The sequence below is a fragment of the Canis lupus genome, chromosome 5, assembly GCF_011100685.1.
Source record: "Canis lupus familiaris isolate Mischka breed German Shepherd chromosome 5, alternate assembly UU_Cfam_GSD_1.0, whole genome shotgun sequence".
Classification (NCBI taxonomy): Eukaryota; Metazoa; Chordata; class Mammalia; order Carnivora; family Canidae; genus Canis; species Canis lupus.
Genome location: NC_049226.1, coordinates 1,285,958 through 1,307,378, shown reverse-complemented (window position 1 = coordinate 1,307,378; position 21,421 = coordinate 1,285,958). Strand labels below are relative to the sequence as shown.

The 21,421-nt window shown below is 56.6% G+C and overlaps 1 protein-coding gene across 4 annotated transcripts in view; it reads right to left on the bottom strand.

Moving 5' to 3' along the window:
- The window catches only part of IGSF9B (immunoglobulin superfamily member 9B), a 56,418-nt gene extending 49,990 nt beyond the window's left edge, over nt 1-6,428 (bottom strand). For all 4 annotated transcript variants that reach the window (XR_005359019.1, XR_005359018.1, XM_038535601.1 and 1 more), the window contains exon 1: nt 6,266-6,428. Coding sequence is in view for 2 of the 4 variants with exons in the window: in XM_038535601.1 (XP_038391529.1) it covers nt 6,266-6,329 (64 nt within the window). In the remaining 2 variants the exon portion in view is untranslated. The remainder of the gene's footprint in view (nt 1-6,265) is intronic.
- Between the last annotated feature and the right edge of the window lie 14,993 nt (nt 6,429-21,421).

The following is a 21,421-nucleotide window of genomic DNA, read 5'->3' as shown; positions in this document are numbered from 1 at the left end:
AGGCCCCTTTCCCAGCAGACAGCCTGGGCAGCCAGGAGAGGAGGCTGTGGCGCTGAGGGCGCAGGAGCTGCCCTGGCCGGTCTGGGAGGAGGCAGGAAACTGCGGACCAAGCGCAACAAGCCTGCCCCTTGGGGCTCTGCGCAGGAAGCAGCAGGAGAGCAGGGGGGACCAGGTGGCCCCTGTGGTCTGGCTGACCTTCTGGGGCGCCCCGAGGGGACCAATCCCCTGTCTACACAGGTGGTGCCCGGTGGGCGGCCAGGCCCAGGCTGCTTGGATCCAGGTGCATGGAGCCTGGCCCTGCAGGTCCTGCCCCAGGATGGGCTCCTGCCCAGTGGCTGGCAGAAGAGGAGCACCCCGCGCACCCCAGGAGCTCTAGGAGGGCCGGGCAGCGTCTGCGCCAGCCACCTCGCGTCCTGAGTACCCAGCTCACGGCAGGCCCTGGGCCAGGCCACAAACGTCCCCCGATGTCCAGATGCCCACCTGAGCAAAACGCAATGGGCTCGTTTTCACTAAGGAGCAACCTGGGACTCACTCGGGGGGACACCCCCCTGCCGAGCCCAGGCCCAGGCCCCAAGGCTTCTCCCCGCGGCACCCCACACCCTCCCCGGCCAAGGGGTGGTCCCTCCCCACCCCCTGTGGCTCAGGGCCCGTGGCCACACAGAAGACAGGGTGGGCATGGCAGAAGGCAGCTGCTGGCCTCGACAGGCCTGGGCTCAGCGTCACTCTGCAGGTAGCGGCCCTGGCGAGGGGGGAGCACGAGCGGAGGGGCCACCAGCCCCATCATCCTCCAGTACAAGGTCCTCCCGAAGCCTCCTGTTCCTGATCCTCCTCCTCCTCCTCTTCTTCCTCGTCCCCCCCCCTCCTCTGGGCACCAGACTCCCAAACCACAGGCCTGTTGTCTAATAATACCAGCGACAGCCACCGCCACCTCCATCTGCCAGCCTAAAAATAATCCCTGCTGAGTCCAAAAAAGGCACAGCCCCCAATAGTCCCCCAATCACTCCTCCCCAACAAGCCAGGAGGCTCCAGGAGATTCCAGGGAGCCTCCCACACCAGCACACACCCAGAGGGGTGGCCTGAGGAAGCAGGGGCAGGCGCCCCACGGCCCAGAGCAGGGACCACTGCAGAGCGGAGGTGACAGGAGGCAGGTGGGCTGGAGGTCGGGGCCACCCTTCTGCCTCCAGCAAGGCCCCAGCCAGGCTGGCTCCTGTCCTCTGCCCCTGCCCCCGCCCCCGCCCCCTCTCAGGGTGCTGGCTCCCAGCCCCCACCCCACAGGGCTCCGGGACCGAGGGCAGGGCAGGACCGAGGGCGCCTCCCCTGGGGCTGCCCCCCACCCACCCCGGGCTGGGCCCGCTCCCCGGCCGCAGGCCGCAGCCCCGCTATTAGCAACCTTAATTTGCTCTCGGCTAGATTGTATTTCCAAGAGCCTTTTCCCCAGGAGCCCCTGGCAGGAAGCAGTGGTAATTCAACCTCGCTCCTGCAGGGGCTCCTCGAGGAAGGGCACGGCCACGCCCCGCCCCGCACCCCGCAGCACCCCGCAAGCCCCGCATGCACCACAGGAGGCCTGCACCCCGCATACACACCCCGCAAGCCCCGCACACGCCCTGGGAGGCCTGCGCCCCCCACACACCCCGCATACACCCCTCAAGCCCCGCACACGCCCCGCACGCGCCCCAGGAAGCCTGCGCCCCGCACACGCCGGCCAGCCCCGCGGCCAAGCGCACGCGTGTACCCCAGGGCCCGCAGGCAGGCAGGTGAGGGCCCCGGGGCTCCTGGGGAAGACAAGATGGGCCCGTGGGCACCGAAGCCCATGCTTACTCCCTGAGAAGCCCAGCACCCCGGGGCTGAAGCCAGAGAATGAGGACAGAGGCTCACATCCCAGAGCCCGCGTGCAGGTGCGGCCCGAGCTCCCCGTGGCCGCCTGTGACCCGGACGGGTTAGGGCACGAGGGAGGCCATGTCGGCTGAGGGCACTGGCCCAGTCCCCCTCCTCCCTGGCCCAGTCCCCCCTCCTCCCAGGAGGACCCCTAGGCTGCGGGCGCCTCCCTCCTCGCTTTGGCTTTGGCCCGCATGGAACTGCTGTCCAGAGCCCTGATGGAGGCCCTTCTCTGCTCACCAGTCTCCTGCTTATTCACGCAAGAGAGAACAGAAAAGCAGGAAGATTCCTAGGAAAAATAGGTCAGCTGCCTCGGGCAGCCCGCGCTGGCCCCACGGGCAGGGCCCCTGGGCGGCCAGGCCACAGCTGCCTGTGTGCCCCGGGAGCCGTGGCCCTGTCCCCAGGGCCCAGCCCCTGCTCTACCGGGGCCCCTGCTGGAGCTCCTGGGCCCCTGGAGCTCGGGGTCTGGCCCCCCAGTGACGGCTCGGCCCCCATTCAGTCTTTCTCTCTGGGACCTCAGGCATCTTTTAATCCAGCCCTTGGGCTGAGCCTGCAACTTGGAAAACTTCTGGGCTGCCTCGACTCAGGTGCAGAGCAGGGGTGAGGAGAGTGAGGTGTCTGCTCCAAGTGTAGTCACACTGCCACCCACAGCACCCGGAGGGGAGGGGAGGGCCTCCCCACATGGAGCCTCCCCTCCCCGTCCCGCTGCCCCCTACACATGTGCATGCAGACACAGTGCATGCACACGCAAGCACAGGCATGTATACACACGTGTGCAAACACACATGCCTCTACAGGCATGTGCACACAACCGCAGACGGCTCACACCAATTACAGCTCTTCTCATAATTCAGATCCACTCTTCGTCAAGTAGGCAGCAGACAGACGTCAAGTAGGCAGCAGACAGACGGAAACTGCCCCCTGAGACCCGGGCCCCAGCCGAAGAAGGTCACAGGAAGTGTCTGGGGAGGGAGGAGGCTTCCGAGAGGAGAAGTGTGTTAAATCTCAGGCCTAGCCCCCTTTGGGACCTAGCTCCCCACCCCCACCCCAGCACAGGAAGGCTGGGGGAGAAGCCAGCAGCCTGCAGGCCCAAGACGGACAGGGCCGGGGAGAGGAGAGAGGGAGAGAGCCGCACCCTGGCCGGGCGGGCCGGGCGGGCCGCGGGAGGAGAGGCGGGCCTCAGGAGAGCAGAGCAGGAGCCAGGAGGGAGGGAGGAGGGAGATGCTGAGCTTCGGCGCCGCCCAGCTGCGCAGCCTCTGCTCCTCGGGTAACCAGACCTCCGCTTTCCGCCTCCGAGCCATAAACACGAAACCCTCGGGCTCTGGGACCTGCCCACTCCAAGTCTGGCACACGTTGGGCCTCAGGCCAGGAGCTGGAAGCGGAGTCTTCCCACTGCCCCTGGGCCGTGCCCTTTCCAACACATCCCGTCCTCAGCTTCTGCCGGGGTGCAGGCTGCCAGACACACCCCTGCCTCTGGCGCGTGTGCGGGGACGCAAGCGCGAGCGCGCACGGACCGCTTGGCCGGACGGCTTGGCCACTTGCCGAGCAGAGTCCTTCTTTGCGGAGGGACTGCCCGTGGGGTCGTGCTAGAGCCTCCTGGTCGCCATCTCCTCCCTCCCACCTTCATCAGCAAAGGGAAGAAGGGAGAGTCAAGGCCAGGCAGGTAGAGGTACCCTACCCGGAGGATGGGAGTCAGAACCCCCGTGGGTGTGGGGCCGCTGTAGCAGGGGTAACACAACCGCAGCATCTGGATGGACAGGAGGCGGCGGCCTTGGGAATAAGACCTCGAAGGCAGGTCCACAGTCACCCAGGCATGGCCCAGGGTCCCGTCCCCCCCGCCCCCCAGCTTGCTCAGCCTGGGATGCTGAGAGCCAGGCACCATCTCCCAGACGCCAGATACCTATGTTCTCCGTACCCTCTCCGACCTCTCCAGGGACCCTACTCACCATACACACACACACACACACACACACACACACACACACACACACGGTCTAAGGCAAAAGGGGAGCCCATCCCTAACTGTCCCAACCCACATTCCCTTTTACCCCTCTGTTGGAGCAGCCTCTGCTTCAGCCAAGCCCTAAAGGGGGCATCTCCAAGCCCCTGGCTCTCAGGAATCTCCCCAGAAGTCGCCTTTAAAGCCAGCCAGAGAGCAGCTGAGCTCTCACCCAGAGCCAGCGTGGAACAGTGGCTGGCATTTCCCGTGTGAGCAAAGGCCTGCCACACAGGCCCCCCTCCCCCCCACTCCAGAGGCTGCGTGCCTCCTGGGCTCCTGCATCCTTCCCACAAGCCTCTGGCCGCAGATACAACTCGCAGTTCTGCAGATCTTTCAAAGGATTTCCAAGCACGCCCTCGGCACACCTCCCTGGGATTCAGGGGAACAAGAGGTTCTCCTCAGACAAGGTCAGCCGCAGCCGCTACCTGGTTCCTGACAGAGGCAGCCTTCTGAACTTCCCCCAAGATACTCCCAGGTCCCAATGCCCTGACTGGCCACAGGGACAGAAACTGAGCAGCAGCCGGGAACCCCGGAGATACCGAGTATAAGAATAATAGTCATGTTAACGTTTATTGAGCACCTAGTATACATCAGGTAGTCGTTCAGTTCTTTACAGTGCTAACGTTCACCAGAAAACCCCACAAGCTCATACTGTTAACCCTACACTTCCATTGAGGCAAATGACATTTCAAAGGTTGGGCAGCTTGTCCAAGGTCACGGGGCCAGCAAGTGGCAGAGCCAGGACTTGGAACCAGATCATTTGCCTCTGTACCTAGGTCCTTGACTAACATGCAAATAGCCTTTTTAAGCTAAAAGGACCCCAAGACCAACAAGAGGGGCAGGCTCAGGGGTGCATGTCAAGCCAGCCCCGACAGAGGGACCTCTCCACACCCATAACCTTCATGCCCAACAACCTTCCACGGTGGGAAGTCCTTCCTTCTGTCTGGCCATTCTGTGTGTTGCTGCAGGTATAAACCCACCTGCCTTCACTCTGTGTTTAAACTTGCCCAAAGTCCATTCCCCTCACCCTGACTTCTCAGGGTGGAGGCTATTTCAGAGCCTCCTTTCAGTATCTGTTTTTTTTTTTTTTTTATTATTATTCAAAGATCCCCAGCAGCTCCTTTTGTGCTTTCAGCGACAGTCCCATAGCAGGAACTAGCAGGAACGTACCAAAACCTGGAGGGGAGGAGGACGAGGGCATCGGAAGACTACAAGGAAACGGGGAAAGGAGGAGGCTGAAGCTAAGGGCAGATTCTCACACACGGCCCGACCCACGTCACACCCACCGCCATCCCACGCGCTCCTGGGGCTCCCCGGCCTCAGTTTTCCCAACTGACAAATGGAGTTTGAAGACCCCCCGTGTCGACATAGCGTCTCACCAAATCACCCTCTTGGCCCTCCTCTGGTTCCGTTTCCAGACTCACTCCCTTCCTCGAATAGCACGGGAGACATTCCATCCTAGAAACTTTCCCGGTCGCTCCCCTCTCCCCCTGCACGGCCCAGAGGAGCCGGGGGCCCCGGGGGGGGGGGGGGGGCCGGGCCGGGGGCGGGAGCTGTGCCCCAGCGCGGCCGACGCGGGTCCTCTCGCGCCCAGGCCCCCTGCCCTCCGCGCCCACCTCCACCCCCGCCGGTTCTCGGCCCCTCTCCCCTCCTCGGGGCCTGGCGAACTTGCCCGCAGCCGGGTCGCGTCCGTGCGCTGCAGACGGTGAGCTCGGAGTCCCGGCGCCGGGCTCCGCTCGCCCCCACGGAGGGCCGGGAGCCTGCGGTGCCGCCCGGAGCCTTGCGGGTCGCTCGGCCCGTCTCCAAAGCAAAAGCGCGCGCGCTCACGCACGCAGCACCCAACTCGCCGGCTTCCCCGTCGCCGCATCCCGGGCTCAGCCCCGGGGAAATCACAGAAAGAAAACGCTCCCGGGGCTCCGAGATGCTGCAGAGGGAGGGGGGACCCCAGCCCGCCGCGCGCCCCGCCGCCCTCGCCAGCAGCCGAGCGGGTCCTGCGCCCGGGCGGGCGTCGGCGGCGGGGGTCGGCCCTGCGCGGCCCGCGCTCGGGGAACTTCGGCGGCCGGGGCGCAGGTGCGGGCAGGCGGGCGCGGGCACCGGGCACCGGGCAGGGCTGGGCGCGCCGACACGGCGGCCGGGACTGTGCCCCGCAGGGGCGTGCGCCGGGGAGCGGGAGGGTCGCGGGGCCGGGGCGCCCCCTCCCGCTGAAGGCTGCTGCGCGGCCCCGGCCCGCCCGCGAACTCCCTCGGTCCGCGGCGGCCGGAGTTGGGGAGCCGCCGGCGCGCCCCGCCGGAGCCCGGGAGTCGGCACGCGGGGTGCAGCCGGGGCGCGCCCCGCGGGACCCCACCTCGGCGGGGCCGCGGGGGCCGGGCCGGGCGCTGCACTTCAACTCACCTTGAGCCGCGAGCCCTCGGGTGCCGATCACACTTGCTATCAAAGTGGCCACATACCAAATCATAGTACTACCGCGCGCCAGCCAGGAGCCTCATCCTACCCGAACGCTCCCGCGCCCCGGCCCGCGCCCGCTACGCCCCGCGCCGGTGCCCCTGCAGCCCGGGCGGCCCGCTCCCCATCCTCCGCGGCTCGGCTCGGCTCGCTCGGCGCGCAGCCTCCGGCCCCGGCGCAGCGGCACCTGCACTCCTCGCCCGGGCGCAGCGCAGCCCTCGCCGCGGTGAAGCCTAGCGGGCCGGACCCCGGCCCCGCCCCCGCCGCGCGCCCATTGGCCGCCGCCCGCCAGCGCGCCAGCCCGTTGGCTGGGCCGCCCGTCCGTCGCGGCGCGCAGGAGGCGAGCCCATTTCAAGGTGCGTTGAAGTGCGGCGAGCCCAGAGCCGCAGAATCATGCGCATTGCCAGGGAGAGGGCGTCGCGGCGTCTCCGCGCGGCTCCCGGCTCGGCTCGCGCCGCAGGGCAAGTTTCTGGGCGACCCGGGCGGGGGGGCCGCGGGCCCCTCGGGCTTGCAGACGGGACCCCGGGAATGCCCCAGTCTCCCCGGCCGGGCCCGAGGGGACGTCGCCCCCGCCCACCCCGGAAACCCAACATCCGGTTCTCCGCCTGCAAAAAGCTGTTTCCCTGGAGAAGGATGCTGATTCAGGGATGGGGAAGCCCCGGCGCGGGAGGGCTGGGGCGCGTCCAGGTCACACGACGCCCTGCCCCACTCCTGTCCACGCAAGGACACTCTCCCCCTCTCCCCCCGCCCCCGCCCCCACCCCAGCGGTCGACCCCCTCCCACCCTCACACATGCTGCAGTGGAGTCCAACTCCATCCGGCCCGAAGGCAGGGGGATGACTAAAATGACCTCCAAAAGTCGCTCCGATTTAGAATGAGTCATTGGCTCAGCTAAGGGAGTGTCAGAGACCCCACCCCCCACCCCCCTCCCCGGAACACACGTACTCACACTGCCACCCCCGGCAGAGGTCATCGTTGCTCATCATTACTAAATCCCTACTTTGGGCAATAAAAGTTCTTTTATTTTTTTTCTTTCCCTTCTCTTAAAAAAGCCTGCCTCTTTATGCACAAAATTCCTCCCCTCCCCACCCATCTGGGAACCTAGCCGCATCTCAGCATCAGGAAGCCAAGACGGATTTGTGGAATAGTTTAGGGCCTTGAGATGGAGGGACCCAGGGAAAGGGGCAGGCAGGTGGACTTATCCCTACAGAGGAAGATGATAGGTGAAGAAGCAACGGGAAGGTCTCCATCTTTCTCGGTCTCTCTACTCTAACTTCTCATCCCTTCCCCCAACACAGTTGTATCTGCAGAAGAAATAAATGAGTGTCATGGAAACATCTACTATAAACAATCACCTCACACCAGTGTTCTGAGGCTGCAGTGAAGATGTTTGTTCTTTCAAGGAGCGAAAGCAATGTGAGAGTGGCACCGTTCCCTAGGATGGGCTATGGGCCAAGGAAGGGAGACGTAGGGGTAGCAAAGGAAGAGTTCAGGAATTTCACCCTCTTAAAGCACACATTGGCCACAAAGTACTGGCTTTAGGGCATTGAAGCTCCTAAAAGAAAGAGAAGGGGACTTGTTTCTGGGAAAACACGTCCACACACAACATGCATCAGAACTGGCCTTGAGTGCTGAAGGAACTGCCTTCCCTGAAACCTGAGCCCTTTGAGCTCACAGTCCGCCAGGAGACGGAAAATTGGGACCCGCGGCAGCGTAACAAACCCTTTGGTAAAGTTTTAGCTTGTGGGTGTTACCTGGAGAACCCGAACATCCGACCCCGCCCATCCCCTCCAGTCATGCAAACCCAAGATGCAAAACACTGAGGACAGCCCTCCCCTTGAGCCTTTGCTGTAGGCTCTTTCTCTGCTCAGATGCCCTTCTTGGGAATATGAAATGGATTAGAAGCTCCGAGTCCCCACTGATGGGCTAATTTCCAGCCAGCATGCCCAAGAATGACAACTTCACCCTCGACATATCCATAAACACACATACACATACTTTCCCAGGGTTCGAGGGCTGTAAAGCCTTACGGGGATCCATGTGCAGAAGCAGTGATAGCAGAATTCTTCCCCTCCCAAAACCTCTAAGCAACTAACTGGTGTGGAGAGACATGGTAGATTCCCAAGCACTGGCCCCAGTTCCACCTAGAAGGCAGAGGAGTGGGGAGCATCTGTGCTCAGGAAACTATTCTTCCAATGGCCTTCAGAGTTCAGGGAAAAGGTGGAGCCACCATCTTGACTGTATCTGCTTGGTCATCTAGTCTGTCCTACTCGGTGTGGTGGTTTCTGCTAGGCAGAAGCTGCTAGGAGCTAGAAGTCCACTAGGGAATTATAACTGTCAGGTTGGCAATAGGAAAACACACACACACACACACACAAAGAGCTTAAAAGCAGGAGTTGGGTTAGGAAGGTGTACAAAGGAACTATCTAAAAAAGAGACTAAAAAAATAATAAAAAATAAAATAAAAAATAAAAAAGAGACTAAATTTCTTCTTTTTTTATTTTTTTAAAGATTTTCCTTATTCATTTCAAAGAGAGAGCATGAGCAGGGAGGGGCAGAGGGAGAAGGAGAAAGAATCTGAAGCAGACTCTGCACTGAGCACAGAGCTGAGAGTGGGGCACAATCCTACAACGGCGACATCATGACCTGAGCTGAAACCAAGAGTCGGACGCTCAACCTACCAAGCCACTCAGATACCCCAAGACTAAACTTCTTCTGAATAAGACTGTTGGAGATGAAGTGGAACAAGAGAGCAAAGGCAGAGAGAAAAAGGAAGAAAATTGAGATACGAAGGGAAAAGTTAGCATCATCATCATCATCATCATCATCATCAAACGTGACTCCTCCATTCACCTGTCGCCACTTAGTGTCCTCAGCAGTTCTAGACGTCTCTGTAGAATCTAGGTTAGAACAGTTGTTGGGACAGCTGCTTGTGAGGAAGAGAGGCAGCTCTAAGTCAAAGCAATTTACCCAAAATAAGCACCAGAAAGCATGTTTAGTGTTTATATAATCAAGGAACTGTATCAGTTATCTTGCCATATAAAACACACACGGGGGATCCCTGGGTGGCGCAGTGGTTTGGCGCCTGCCTTTAGCCCAGGGCGCGATCCTGGAGACCCGGGATCGAATCCCACGTCAGGCTCCCGGTGCATGGAGCCTGCTTCTCCCTCTGCCTGTGTCTCTGCCTCTCTCTCTCTCTCTCTCTCTCTCTCTCTCTCTCTCTCCCTGTGTGACTATCATAAATAAATAAAAATTTAAAAAAAAATAAAATAAAACACACACGGGCACACACACACACACACACCCCCCAAAAGGTAGTGACTTAAAACAGCAAGAGTCATTTATTTGCTAACAAATCTGCCATTTGGACAGAGCTTGGTGGGGGCAGTTCTTGTATCTGACCAACTGGGGGATGGAGGTTGTATCTCAGGATGGCTCACTTACACGGCTTGCAAGGTGGTGCTGGCCGGTAGCCAATGCTGTAGGCACGGCCGTAGTTCTCCATATGGGCTTCTCCACAGGCTGCTTGGGCTTCCTCACAGCATGGAGGCCAGGTTCCAAGAGCTGGCATCCCAACAGATCCAAGGGGAAGATGTATTACCCTTATGTCCAACTTTAGAAGATGCAGTAGCGTCACTCCTGCTGCAAGAGTCAAAACTCTGCCCCAGTTTCAAGGCAGAGAGTATAGATCCCTACAGCAGCAGTGTCCACATCCCATTGTAAGAAGAGCTCATGGGATCGGGGTGGGAGGCAGGTCATGTTGCAGCCACTTGGAGATGACACAATTTCCAAAATTAAGACAAAAATGAACATTAGAGAAAAATCCCTAAAAAAGAAAGGATTTGCAAACGCTAGATCTTAGAATTTTCTCAGTTCAATTCAAACTGCTGCCTCCAGTCCCAGGCACAGAGGAATATAAGCTTGACCCTTATAAAAGTCTAGCCCATGTGTGAAGCAAATCCTCTCACCTTGTTTTCTCTTAATACACCAGAGACCAGTCAGCATGTTCTAAAAGAACTTGGAAGGAGAGAAGAAAATAAACAAAGGAAATTGGATTTCCAAAATATAAATATCTAATCTTAAGATCTGATACGGGAAAAGTGGAGAAAAGCTTTACAGGATTCTCAAGCCTTCTTATCTTAAGAATTTTCCGTCTAGGCTCAAAATGCTCACAGAATTTTACAGGCGCCCTTGCTTGGCTTACTTCTCGCCCAGATCACTGCTTGACTCTTGGGCAGGTGGCCTCTGGTCACGAATTGTTTTTCTGGACACAAGTAGCTATTCTAACAGTCTACTTTGCCCTCTCCAAAAATAAATTCCTCAAGACTTTGTCTTAATAAAACTCAAACTGACTTCTGATTCAAATTTTTCAGAGGATCCAGACTTTCCCTATTCTATTGCAATTTCCCTTAAAGGCCACATCTTGGTTAGGCGGTGGTGACCAGCCCAAAGACACATCTAGCCCTTGTTCTGGTCACTGTAGGGTCACCTTATGGTATCTCATCCAGCTAAGTCCCCAAGCACAGGGAAGAGGGCCTATCAGAACCCTGCCCATTACCGAGGGCCAGTATGACAGGGCAGTGCCCTCGCCACCATGTACATATAGTAGATACAGCACACCAGTGAGCGGGTAGGAGACGACACCCCCACAATCTGCCCTGGTCGTATGTGTGTGCACAGGTACCAGTTCCTGGAATTTTAGCCACACTATATTCATCTTTTGTCTGGCTGACAAGGGAAAAAGTTCTTGCCCAGGGAAGAAAGTGGGTCCACAGTTTAAGATTAGTCTGTCTGAAAACCAGATAGATAGTCCCCTCAGCCATCCCAACCCCTTCCCTCTTTCTTTTTTTCTTAATTTATTTTTATTTTTTTATTTTTTATTTTATTTTTATTATTTTTATTTTTTTATTATTATTTTTTTTTACCCTTCCCTCTTTCTTCTTGCCGTTCCAGGACAGCTCTGAACAATCTCAAAGAGGGTGTGTTTCATGTTTCTGTGGCTTAATCTAAGAATGCAGAAAGGAGGTTCTCTGTTGGCATCAAATTTGTCCACAAAACTCAGGTACCCTAATAACAGCCCTCCTTATGAAGGCCCCACACGTTATGAGACCATCAGTCTTCACCAATCACTCACCTTGCCAAGGGCTGCGTCATTCATAGAAAACATGATTTGCAGGATTCCTAGGCAACTCCAGCCCGCCTGGGTATGCTCTTGCTTACACAAGGCCGAAGACCCAGCCGTGAGGTGCTGCAACACGTGGGCATCGGTGGCCCCCACTTGCACGCTCTGGCATTCGGGAGTCTGAAAGACAGCTAGGAATCAGGACCCTGCTGAACCATCCCAGCTCTGGCCCCAGCAATGTGGGGGGTCTGGGCCATTCTTTCGTCTGAGATACGATTTCTCCATCTACAGGAAGTACAGTAGACCAGAGATAGGAACGAAGCTCTGCAGGAGAGGGATCTGAAGGTTCTTCTGTGTTGTTGCTCTGTCTCGGTCCCCAGCAGCCTCAAGCCAAGCCCAAGTCTGGCTCCTGTGACGTCATATAGGAGGGAAATTGGACGTGACTTTACCCCCAGGACTCTCCAGCGATTGGGGATTCTAGTACAGTATAGGAGCATCCACCGAGGTACATGGAGTCATGTATGAGAGCAGCTGGCATCGCTGAGATGGGCAAGAGCTCGACACAAGCAGAAGATCGGGAAAGTATGAGGAATAAGCCAAGAAACAGGCCATGCTAGGATGCAACGAATGGAGAGATGGAGGGCCTACGCTCAAGAAACACCAGGCGCAGGGACCCTGCAATCACCGTGTAGCCACTGAACACCAACGAACAGTCAGCACCGTGCTAGGTACGGAAGAGGACGCAACAGTGACAAACCAGGATCCCGATCACCCAGGAGCTTAGTACCTAGTCGGAAAGATAGATAACAGTTAAGAAACTCGGTCAACACGGAACCTGGGGAGAGACATGGCAAGCTGGCATTGCCGTAGAACCCCAAGAAGGTGGAGATGGTAGAAACAGGTGGGAGCTGAGCGGAGGAAGCGACGGGTGAGCCAAATCTCAGGTGAAGGAGAGACGGAATGGACGAAACAGAGCCCTGCAGTCAAGGGAAACTGCTGGTCTCTAACCCCCTGAGAACAAAGAGCTGCTCTCCCTAGCTTGCTGCTCTCTAGTGTCCCTAGTACCTGCCCCGTAGGAGGTGTTCACGTTCTGACGTGGTAATACAGAGGTGTGGCTGGCATGTCGGTGGCGTAAGGAAGAAGCTTCCATCCTTAGAGCAGGGACCGTGTTAGAGGGAATGAGGAAATAGGTCAGCTGAGAAAGGCGAGAGGAGGAGGAGGCAAACAGGAGTAAGGCGGGTGAGTGTGGGGTTCGTTAGAGAGGGGAGAAGGATGCAGCGAGAAGCAAGTCTGGGCCCAAGAGAAAGCTGAGGAGAAAGCATCTCTCTTGGTTCGGACAAAACCAAGGGGCAAGGGTGGGGGCTGGGGAATGACCAGGATCCCAGGCAATGGTGTGGGAAGGCCCGAGCTTCTGCTTTGGGCATACAGATGGATGGGCTGGGGATGGGGGAGGAGCCGGGCTCTGCAGCCACAGCTGGAGAGCTTCGGGGGGTCTATTTCTGGCACACATTCGACCCCCAGACCTCTCATTCTTGGGCCCCTCCACACTTCATTCTCAACCCCCTCACAAAAGAGCCTTGTGTGGGAGCGCTAAGAGATGCCAAATGCATCTTTATTCACTTGTCCCCCCTCCACCCCTTCCCCAGAGCCTTGGCTCAAGCATTGCCCTGCCAGGTGCAGGAAACAGGAAGAGGGGCTGGGGACCAGACGTGAGCCAGAGGTCACATGGAAACATCAGCCCTGCCCTCCCTGTCTCCAGGCCCCTTTGCTCCCTGCGGCCTCCTCTCCGGACTCCCCCATCAGCCACGCCTGCATCTCACCCCCTGCCCTTTTGTCCCTGTCCCCACCTTTCCGTCACTGCCCCCCTCTATCAACAAGACCTGGCTTCTCCACACTCCCTCCCCTTCCTCCCTGTCCCTCCCCTTGTTGGGCTTCAGAGGGGTGTGGGGAGCCTACAGACAGAACTGGATTTATTCTTGGAAAAAACACCCATGGCAGAGGGTACCACAGCAACAAGTTTCCATGGTGCTTGGACACAAGGTAAATATGCTATGAAGGAGCAATTACTGGACTCGGAGTCAGAAGACCCGAGCTCCACCCCTGCCTTACCTCACCAGTGGTGCATCCTTAGGCAACTTGTGCGACTTTCCTGAGCCTGGCTGGGAATGCCACCAATGCCCGCCCACGCACGCCGCAGCTGGCCTTCACGAGTCCGTCCTGAGCACCCATTGGGAGCCCAGCACCTACTAGGTGCAGGATGAGCAATGCAGGCGCGGCTCTTGCCTTCAGGGAACTTACAGTGAATGGCCAACAGGGTTGTTCAGCAGAAGAATAGGATGAGGTAGAGGGTTAACACAGTGGCCAGTCCCCAGTGGGTGTGGAGAGGCGCTCTGCACAGGAGGTGTCTCAAAGCCCAGTGAGCAGGGCGTCTGGCCTCACAGCCCCCAGATATGAGCTGCTATATGCAAGTCGCAGCTGCAACAACACCGATTTAAAATTAGAAGATGCTGCTGAACTTCTAACCTTGCTTGCAGCCCAGTATCGGTTTCTAGGTAGTTAGAAACTAGGGAACAGCATGAGAGAGTGAAAATTGATCTACACGGGAGGCAGGATTGTCCAACCTGGGGAGGCCTGGGTAGGTGGGAGAGTCTGAAGGGGACGCCTGAGGAGGGTGTATTCCTGGGGGTAGGATGGGAGAAATAGATAAATGGTGATTTATTTATATAATATAAATAGATATGGGGGAAAGGAGAAGAATTCATCCAGAATTCTGATTCTGAGGGTTTAGGAGCTAAGCTCCCTCCCCACTCCCTTTCTAGGAAACCAGCTTGGAAAAGCTTGTGGACTTGGGGGTGGTCACAGCTGCCAGGGAAGCCCAGGGCCGGAGGGTTTCGTGGGAGGAGGCCAGTGGAGGCCCTGAAAAGAGAGTCTCATAGGGAATCCGGGACAATGAGCTGATAGAAGGAGGAATGTGGGGAGAAGGGGGATGAGGGGGCAGGCTGCCATGACGGCTGCTCTCCTGGCAGCCCCCCAAGGTTAATGGAGGGGCACCAAGAAGCCTCCGCGATATTCCGACAGGAGGGAGGCCGGTTTGAAAGGAGCATTTGCTGTGGGGAGAAGGGGCCTTTCTCTGCCCTGGGCTGCTGTTCCTTTGTGGAGCTTCTCTGAGGCATGAGCCCCGCGAACACGTGGGTGGGGGGCGGAGTGGGTGCCTTGCCGCTCCTCGTCCAGGCAAGGGTGCGCCCCTGGCAGGCGAGCAGGGATCAGAGACCAGCTCAGCTGCCCTTGGCCCCCGCAGGATGGGCGCTGAGGAGCTCCTACGCATGCAATCCCGGGGTCTGTGCCTCACGGACTACGGGGAGCCAGAGAAGGCCGATGGAGAGAAGGGGGAGCTGAGTATCAACGGGAAGGCAGGGAAGGGGGCGCCGAGTTCACCGTGCAAGAACGTCCCCAGCTCGGCCCGGTGTCCAGACAAAATGCCACGGCTTTTACCCTATAGTAGGTGAATACAACTAGAACCCACGTCTACACACACACACACATGCAACACATAGCACTCACCCCCACTGCCGGGACTCACATGCACAGGCAAAAACACGCACGTAAATGCAGGATGCTCTTGTGCACACGTACCCGGGCAGAACCTCTTGGTACAACCACACATGTGTCATGTCTACACCGGCACATGTTCACGAAGTCCACATGCTTTTGGGCCGTTCCTACGGGCAAGCGGATGCCATGCCGCATCTCCAGGCATCACGAGGCTGCCACGTGGATGCCTAGTGTGTAAGCCTGCGGGACCTCCTGCTTTCGGGCGCCAGGACTCCCAGCAGGGATGTCCCTCCAACGTACTTCTCTTCCTCCTGGCCAGAGGTCCCAAGGAGACTGGTCCCCATGAGACCCACCTTCTGACACTCATCCTGAGCCCTGTGTCAGGCCGCCCTAGGCCTCACTCCTAGCTTCTGTGTCCAGGGTACTCCACTCCCCGCTCCCAACCTGCTGCAGACGCGGGGTAGCGGCTACCAGCAGGTGGCGCCAGCAGGAGCCTCATGTAACCAAGACTTGTATTAATGAGCACAAACCCACACTTCTGGGAGAAAAAAAGTGGTCGTGCCAGTGTGTGACCCTCTTGAGCATGTCCAGGTCTGAGCCCAGCAAATGGATCTACTAATAGCACCAGGCCAAGGAAAGGGAGGGAGCGTACAAAAGATGGAGAGCTACAGGGGAGAGGGGAGGCTGAAGGCCGGCCTAGGAAGGAGAAGGGGTGAAACAGAGCGTTTCTGCAGAGTCGACCAGAGACCCGCACGTGTGTGTGCTCCTGCTTTGTGTGTGCCTGTGTTGGTGTCCTCATGCACACGAGTGCTGTGTTATAACGCTGACTTGTGTGTCAGCGAACATGGAAGGAGTAGGTGTGAATAGGCTTGAGAGTACAGGTGTGTGTGCACCTGTGGGTCTGCTGTGTGTGGCATGGCTCAGGGAGGGGTACCGATGGAGCTGAGCAGACTAGACTCCCCACCACCACGGTGCCACCAACACCACACACGCCACAGTTGTTAGCCCCCTCCCACACACACACACACACACGCACACACACTCCAGGGACACACACACACTGTCACACCACCCACACAGACAGGTGCTCTGCTGTCACGTACAGACCTGCCCACCCACGCACTTTCACACATATACACGGGCCCTGAGCAGAACCGCAGGGATGCGTGTAGATGCAGCCAAGGCGCGCGCGGGCACCGCCTGCACATGTGTGCACACTTGCACGTTCTGGGCGGGATCTCCAAATTCTCAGTGCCGCACCTGAGAAAAGGGGAGGGGGGTCAAAGATGGGGGATGACTGTCCCAGCCTGGGCAGCACCCTAATGTCTGAGCCTCTGGGAGTTAGAGACGCGGGGAATCTGGGCACGCCCTTGTGTGGGGATTGTGGGGACACTGAGCCTCCGGTCTACACACGCTGTGCCTGTGTCTGGAGCTCCGTCAGCACCGCGGACAGCACCTGGGCCCAGGGTGGGGCGGAGCCCCGCAGCCGTTCTCAAAGGCTCTGGGCCAGAGCTCTCTCACCTGCCTCCCTCACCTGCCTCCCTCACCTGCCTCCCTCACCTGCCTCGGGAGGAGCAAGGGGAGTCGCTACAGTGGGGTCCCACTTCCTTCCACGTTGGAGTCTTAGGAACAGGGGATAAAATACCCGCCTCTCCAGGCTGTGGTAAGGCTCCAATACCATAATCCTCCCAGAATTGTGCCTGGCACACACCTGTTCTGGGTTCCATCTTCCGTCTCCATGAGCTTCCCCAGCCCAGGAGGTGAGCGGTCTGTACAAAGATCATTGATGGGCTTGGTAATATGGCATTGCTGTGTTGTGGGACCATGAGCAGGCTGATCTGGGTTCAACCCTGACCCTATTAGATGTTAGCTCTGAAACGTAGGCAGATCACCTACCCCGTCCAAGTCATTGTTTCTTCCTTCATTCACCTGGAATACCAATAATGATAGTAACGCTAATTGTGCTTCACACTCCGGGCTCTGTCATAAATACCTTACAAAGACTAAGTCACTGAATCCTCATGACGTTAAAAATTGGTCATTCGAAAAAAATTGGTCATTCTCCCCATTTTATAGAGGAAGAAGTGATAGTGCTCGCAGTAGGGGCAGAGACCGGATGGGAACGCAGGTAGCCTGCCTCCAGAATCCGTGTTCCCAACCATGACACTGCACTGCCTCCCTCGCGGTGAGTTATGTGCATCAAATGACATCATGAGTATAAAAGTAGTTTGAAGATGGCAAAGCATTATACAAATGTGAAGGTATATTGTTATGCATCTCAGCTGGCTCAGGCTATGAGTAATTGCACAAGGAGTGAGAAGCAAGATGAATACAGGAAACAGGATGGGGATGGGTGCCATCTGGGACTGGCACGCTACACCAACAAGAGAGAAATGGGTAGAGGATAGGCCAAAAGGGACAAGCAGCCATGAGCATCCTCGCGCGGCTTTCCACTCTTAACCCATTACTAGCTTGGAGGTCAAACTACTCTGCCCAACAGTAAGATCATTTTCAATCCACCCGAAATGTTCCTCTTACATCCAACCATAGTCTCACCAGCTCCGTTTCCCCTTCAACCACCATCTCCACCACTCTTCCACAACAACCCCTAGTGTAAAACATGTCACCTACTCCCTGATATATTTGAAGATCATGGTTATGGAAGAACTGCTGCTATAGCCCAGAGCATCCCGGGGAAGTGAAGCCAAGCCAAGTGGCCTGTATGGGTCAGAACGGGTCTCTCTGCTGACTCAGAGCGTAGGAAATGGAGACCAGGGACGTTGTTTGCAACTTACTTCAGGAAAAAGAGGCCTCTGGACACTCTCCTTGGTTCCCTACCTAACCCAGCCTGGTATGACCTATTGCTTTCTGAAGAGGATCCTCTAGTTCTCAGAAAAGACTCATTCTGTGTACATGAGGAAAGCCCCATCTTTCTGGAGGTCCCCTGTCCCGCATCCTTGGCTACAACATAAGATGGAATAGTCACTGGCCAGGGAGGGAGGGTCCTTCAAACCCCTCACATGATCCCATCTCCTACTTTTTCCCAATCCTCCCGTTCTTTGCAGAATCTCTCCTAGCCTAGTTCTTCCTCCCTTCTCCTGGCTGACGAATCCATTATAGAGTTCTTTCCTTGCGCCCACGTGGGAGCAGGGATGGCTATGAGCCTAACGCCATTGGCGGCGCAGCGAGGGCACACGAGCTCTCCTGGCTCCCTATTGGGTTCTCGCTCCTTTTGCGTTTCCTAACACGTCTCCATACAACTTAATCTGGACCACACCCCACCGTGGCTTCTCCTCTAAGCCCAGCTGGAAACACTGTGAACCTCAGAGGAGCCTAAGTTGTAGAGAATTTTCATTGCAGCCTTCCCTCTTAATTCATGGCTTAGCGATCCCACTCTCTCCAGCAGCCTCCCTTCCTTCTCTCAGCTGCCACAGGCAGACAAGATGCCCCACTATTTATATTTCCTCTTAGCTGTTCCTTGACCTGAGCCAGAACCAGCTGCTTCCTGACATCCTCCTTCTACTCTCTACAGCTCTGCTTCTCCAAACGTGGCTCCTGGACCACCTGCGGTAGGATCACCCAGAGCATGTTGTTTAAAAATCTCAGATTCTGGGTCTCATCTCAGCTCCCCGTCAGACCTACTGAATCAGAACCCCTGGGGGTGGGGGCTGAGAATCTGCACCCCATGATGTTTCCTATGGCTCAGTCATACTACCATTTGAGGAACTATTGCCTTAGTGTGTTAGGAACCATCCTCCAAAGCAATCCGGGTTTCTTCTTTACTCACCAGCCTTCACCCCAGGTGAGTTAAGGTCATGCACATGCAGGCCTGTGCCTTATTTGAGAATCACTGTTATAGGAGAACCGCTATTACAGCCCAGAGCTGGGCCTGGACTGTGATCCCTCCTCTGCACTTCACTCCCTATGGGAACTTAGGCAAGTCACTTTGCACATGTGCCTCTATTTCCTTGTCAAAAAATGGGGCGTGATATTTGTGTTTTCACCTCATAATTATGCTATAACATTCAGATGAGAAAAGAAAAGTAAAAGCCTGTTGAAAAGCTAGAAGCCTTGAATAAATGACGTATGTTTTTATCATCATGCAAGAGATGCACGGTAGTGATCCATAGAGTATTTCTCAAGAGATCCTGTTCCTTTGCTGCAAATCATAAGGGCAGGAAAACAAGAAGTTTGTCCTCTGGTCCCCGCCACTCCATGGGCAGCAATCTTCTCAGAGCTTGTCCTGAGCCTGGTGGTAAAAGGGAGGCTGAGTTGGCATCATGGGAGCAAGGAAAAATGCCCTGGATCCCCTTAAACCAGTCACTTCTCCATCATGCTCCAACACCGAGGGCCTCAGTCTGCTCCTAGGCCAGCAGCCCCGTCAAGGGCAGTGGGCCCAGCCCTTGGCATCAGCTCCTCTCCCTCTAATTACTTTTCACACACTCTGGCGCCAGGCCTTCCAACCAAATAACAATTGATTCTTCACTCCTCCTGGATCAATGCCATCGACCCAGAACAGGGAGGATGAATCCAAACTCACCCTCTAGGAAACCAGTGGCCCAAGGCAAGGCCCAGCAGAGAAATCTGCTTACCCAAACTTTGGCAGCAAACACACAAGCACAACCCACACACATGCACATGCGTGCACAGGAAGGCATATGGATGAGCACGTGCGTGAAGTGCCCTGGGCCACGCAGAGATATTCATACGTAGACACATAAATAGTTTGACATAAACCTAGATACTCTATGTCTACACACGTGTAAACATACACACACACACACACACACACACACACATTCATACATGGCGGCACGTACACACAAAATGGGCTAGAAGGGGGCCCTTTTGGAACCAAAGAAAGCATGTTTTGGCCAAGTTTTGAACAGAATTCTAGCTCCTCACCAGCCTCCCTCCCACCTGCCCTCTGAGCTGCACACTCAAGAGCACGCACTGCCTGTGAGTCATGGTGTGATGAGCCCAACACGCTTATGACACACACCTCCAGCAGAAGCCCTTCTGCCAGTTGTGTAGGACTCTGGCTCCCACGCCTATGGGACATGCCCTGCCTGCTAATCTGTTTGGGGGCGTTGGAGAAATGCCCAGTCACTTCGACACCAGACAGGGCCCATTATAACTCAGCTGGGCTTTCTCTACACCTCCATCCTCAGAGGAGCTTGGAACACATCTGCACCTGAGGCCCCAAACAATAGAAAATGAGGTGCCAGGGCTTACAGAAGCCAACGCAGACTGACAGCCACCAGCCTAATCCCACCAGGCACAGATATGGGGACACAAAGAGAATGTCAGAGGCAGAATGGGACCACTGGTTCAAAACAGCCCGAGCACATGCCCAAGGCCTCTGAGCATACAGCCCCCTGCCCTTGAGGCCAAGCTTATCTACTCTCCACTGGCCTCATGGCACATCCACATCTAGGTCAAACCACAGAAACACAGAACATCAGAAGTAGAAAAGCCCTTGGAAATTTTGAGGCCGCTGCCTCTTGATTCTCTCAATGCCTAAAACTCCTTAATGACTTGCTCAACAAATGGCTGTCTATCCTACTGAACTTGTTCACCGGGACACCATGGGGGAGTGGAGGACCCTCATCAAGCAGCCAGTTCTCTGGCTGAACAGCTTTAAGAGTCAACATAGAGTCAAAATCTCCCTTCCTATAATGTCCACCAATTGGCATGAAGAAGAAGAAAGGCCGTCGTAAGTGGAAATGGTTGGACATCTTACTGAAGCCACTTACAGGAAGGAGCACTGTTTTACCCTTGTCCTCACAGCTCCTCATGTGGGACTGCGTACGAAGGTTGAAGCCCCAGAGCCTGGGCATAATCTGATCCTTGGAAGGACGTGCAGACGACCCTAACCTCCTGTACTCAAGGAGAAGGCCTTGGAAGTGGCTAAGACAGGAGCGCGTGGGTGGCGCAGCCAGTTAAGAGCCCAACCCTTGGTTTTGGCTCAGGTCCTGATCTCAGAATTGTGAGATCCAGTCCCACGTTGGACTCCACACTCAGCACAGAGTCTGCTTCAGACTCTCCTCCCTCTGCCCCTCCCACACATGCTCTCTCTCTCTCTCAAATACATAAATAAATCTTTAAAAAATGGCTAAGATAGCTTTTAGCCTATGGAGAAAGCCCAATTTTGGTTTTGTCTCCAACTTTGTCTACTCATTTTCCTACGTGACAGTGGAAAAATTCTTTCTTGGGACCCCCCCAGCCTCAGCCTTCCCCAAAATAAAGTGAGTTAATGGGATCGCGACAGATGATGATGCGTCTAAGGTCTGAGGAGAACATTTTCAGTGCTGTGCATGCCTGTGCACCAACACCCGAGCCTTGGCTCCAGCACTAGAATCTGAACCTTCCCACGTAACGAGGAAGTCTCTGAATTCGTGTTCTACAAGTGCACGGTTTGAAACTTCTCCA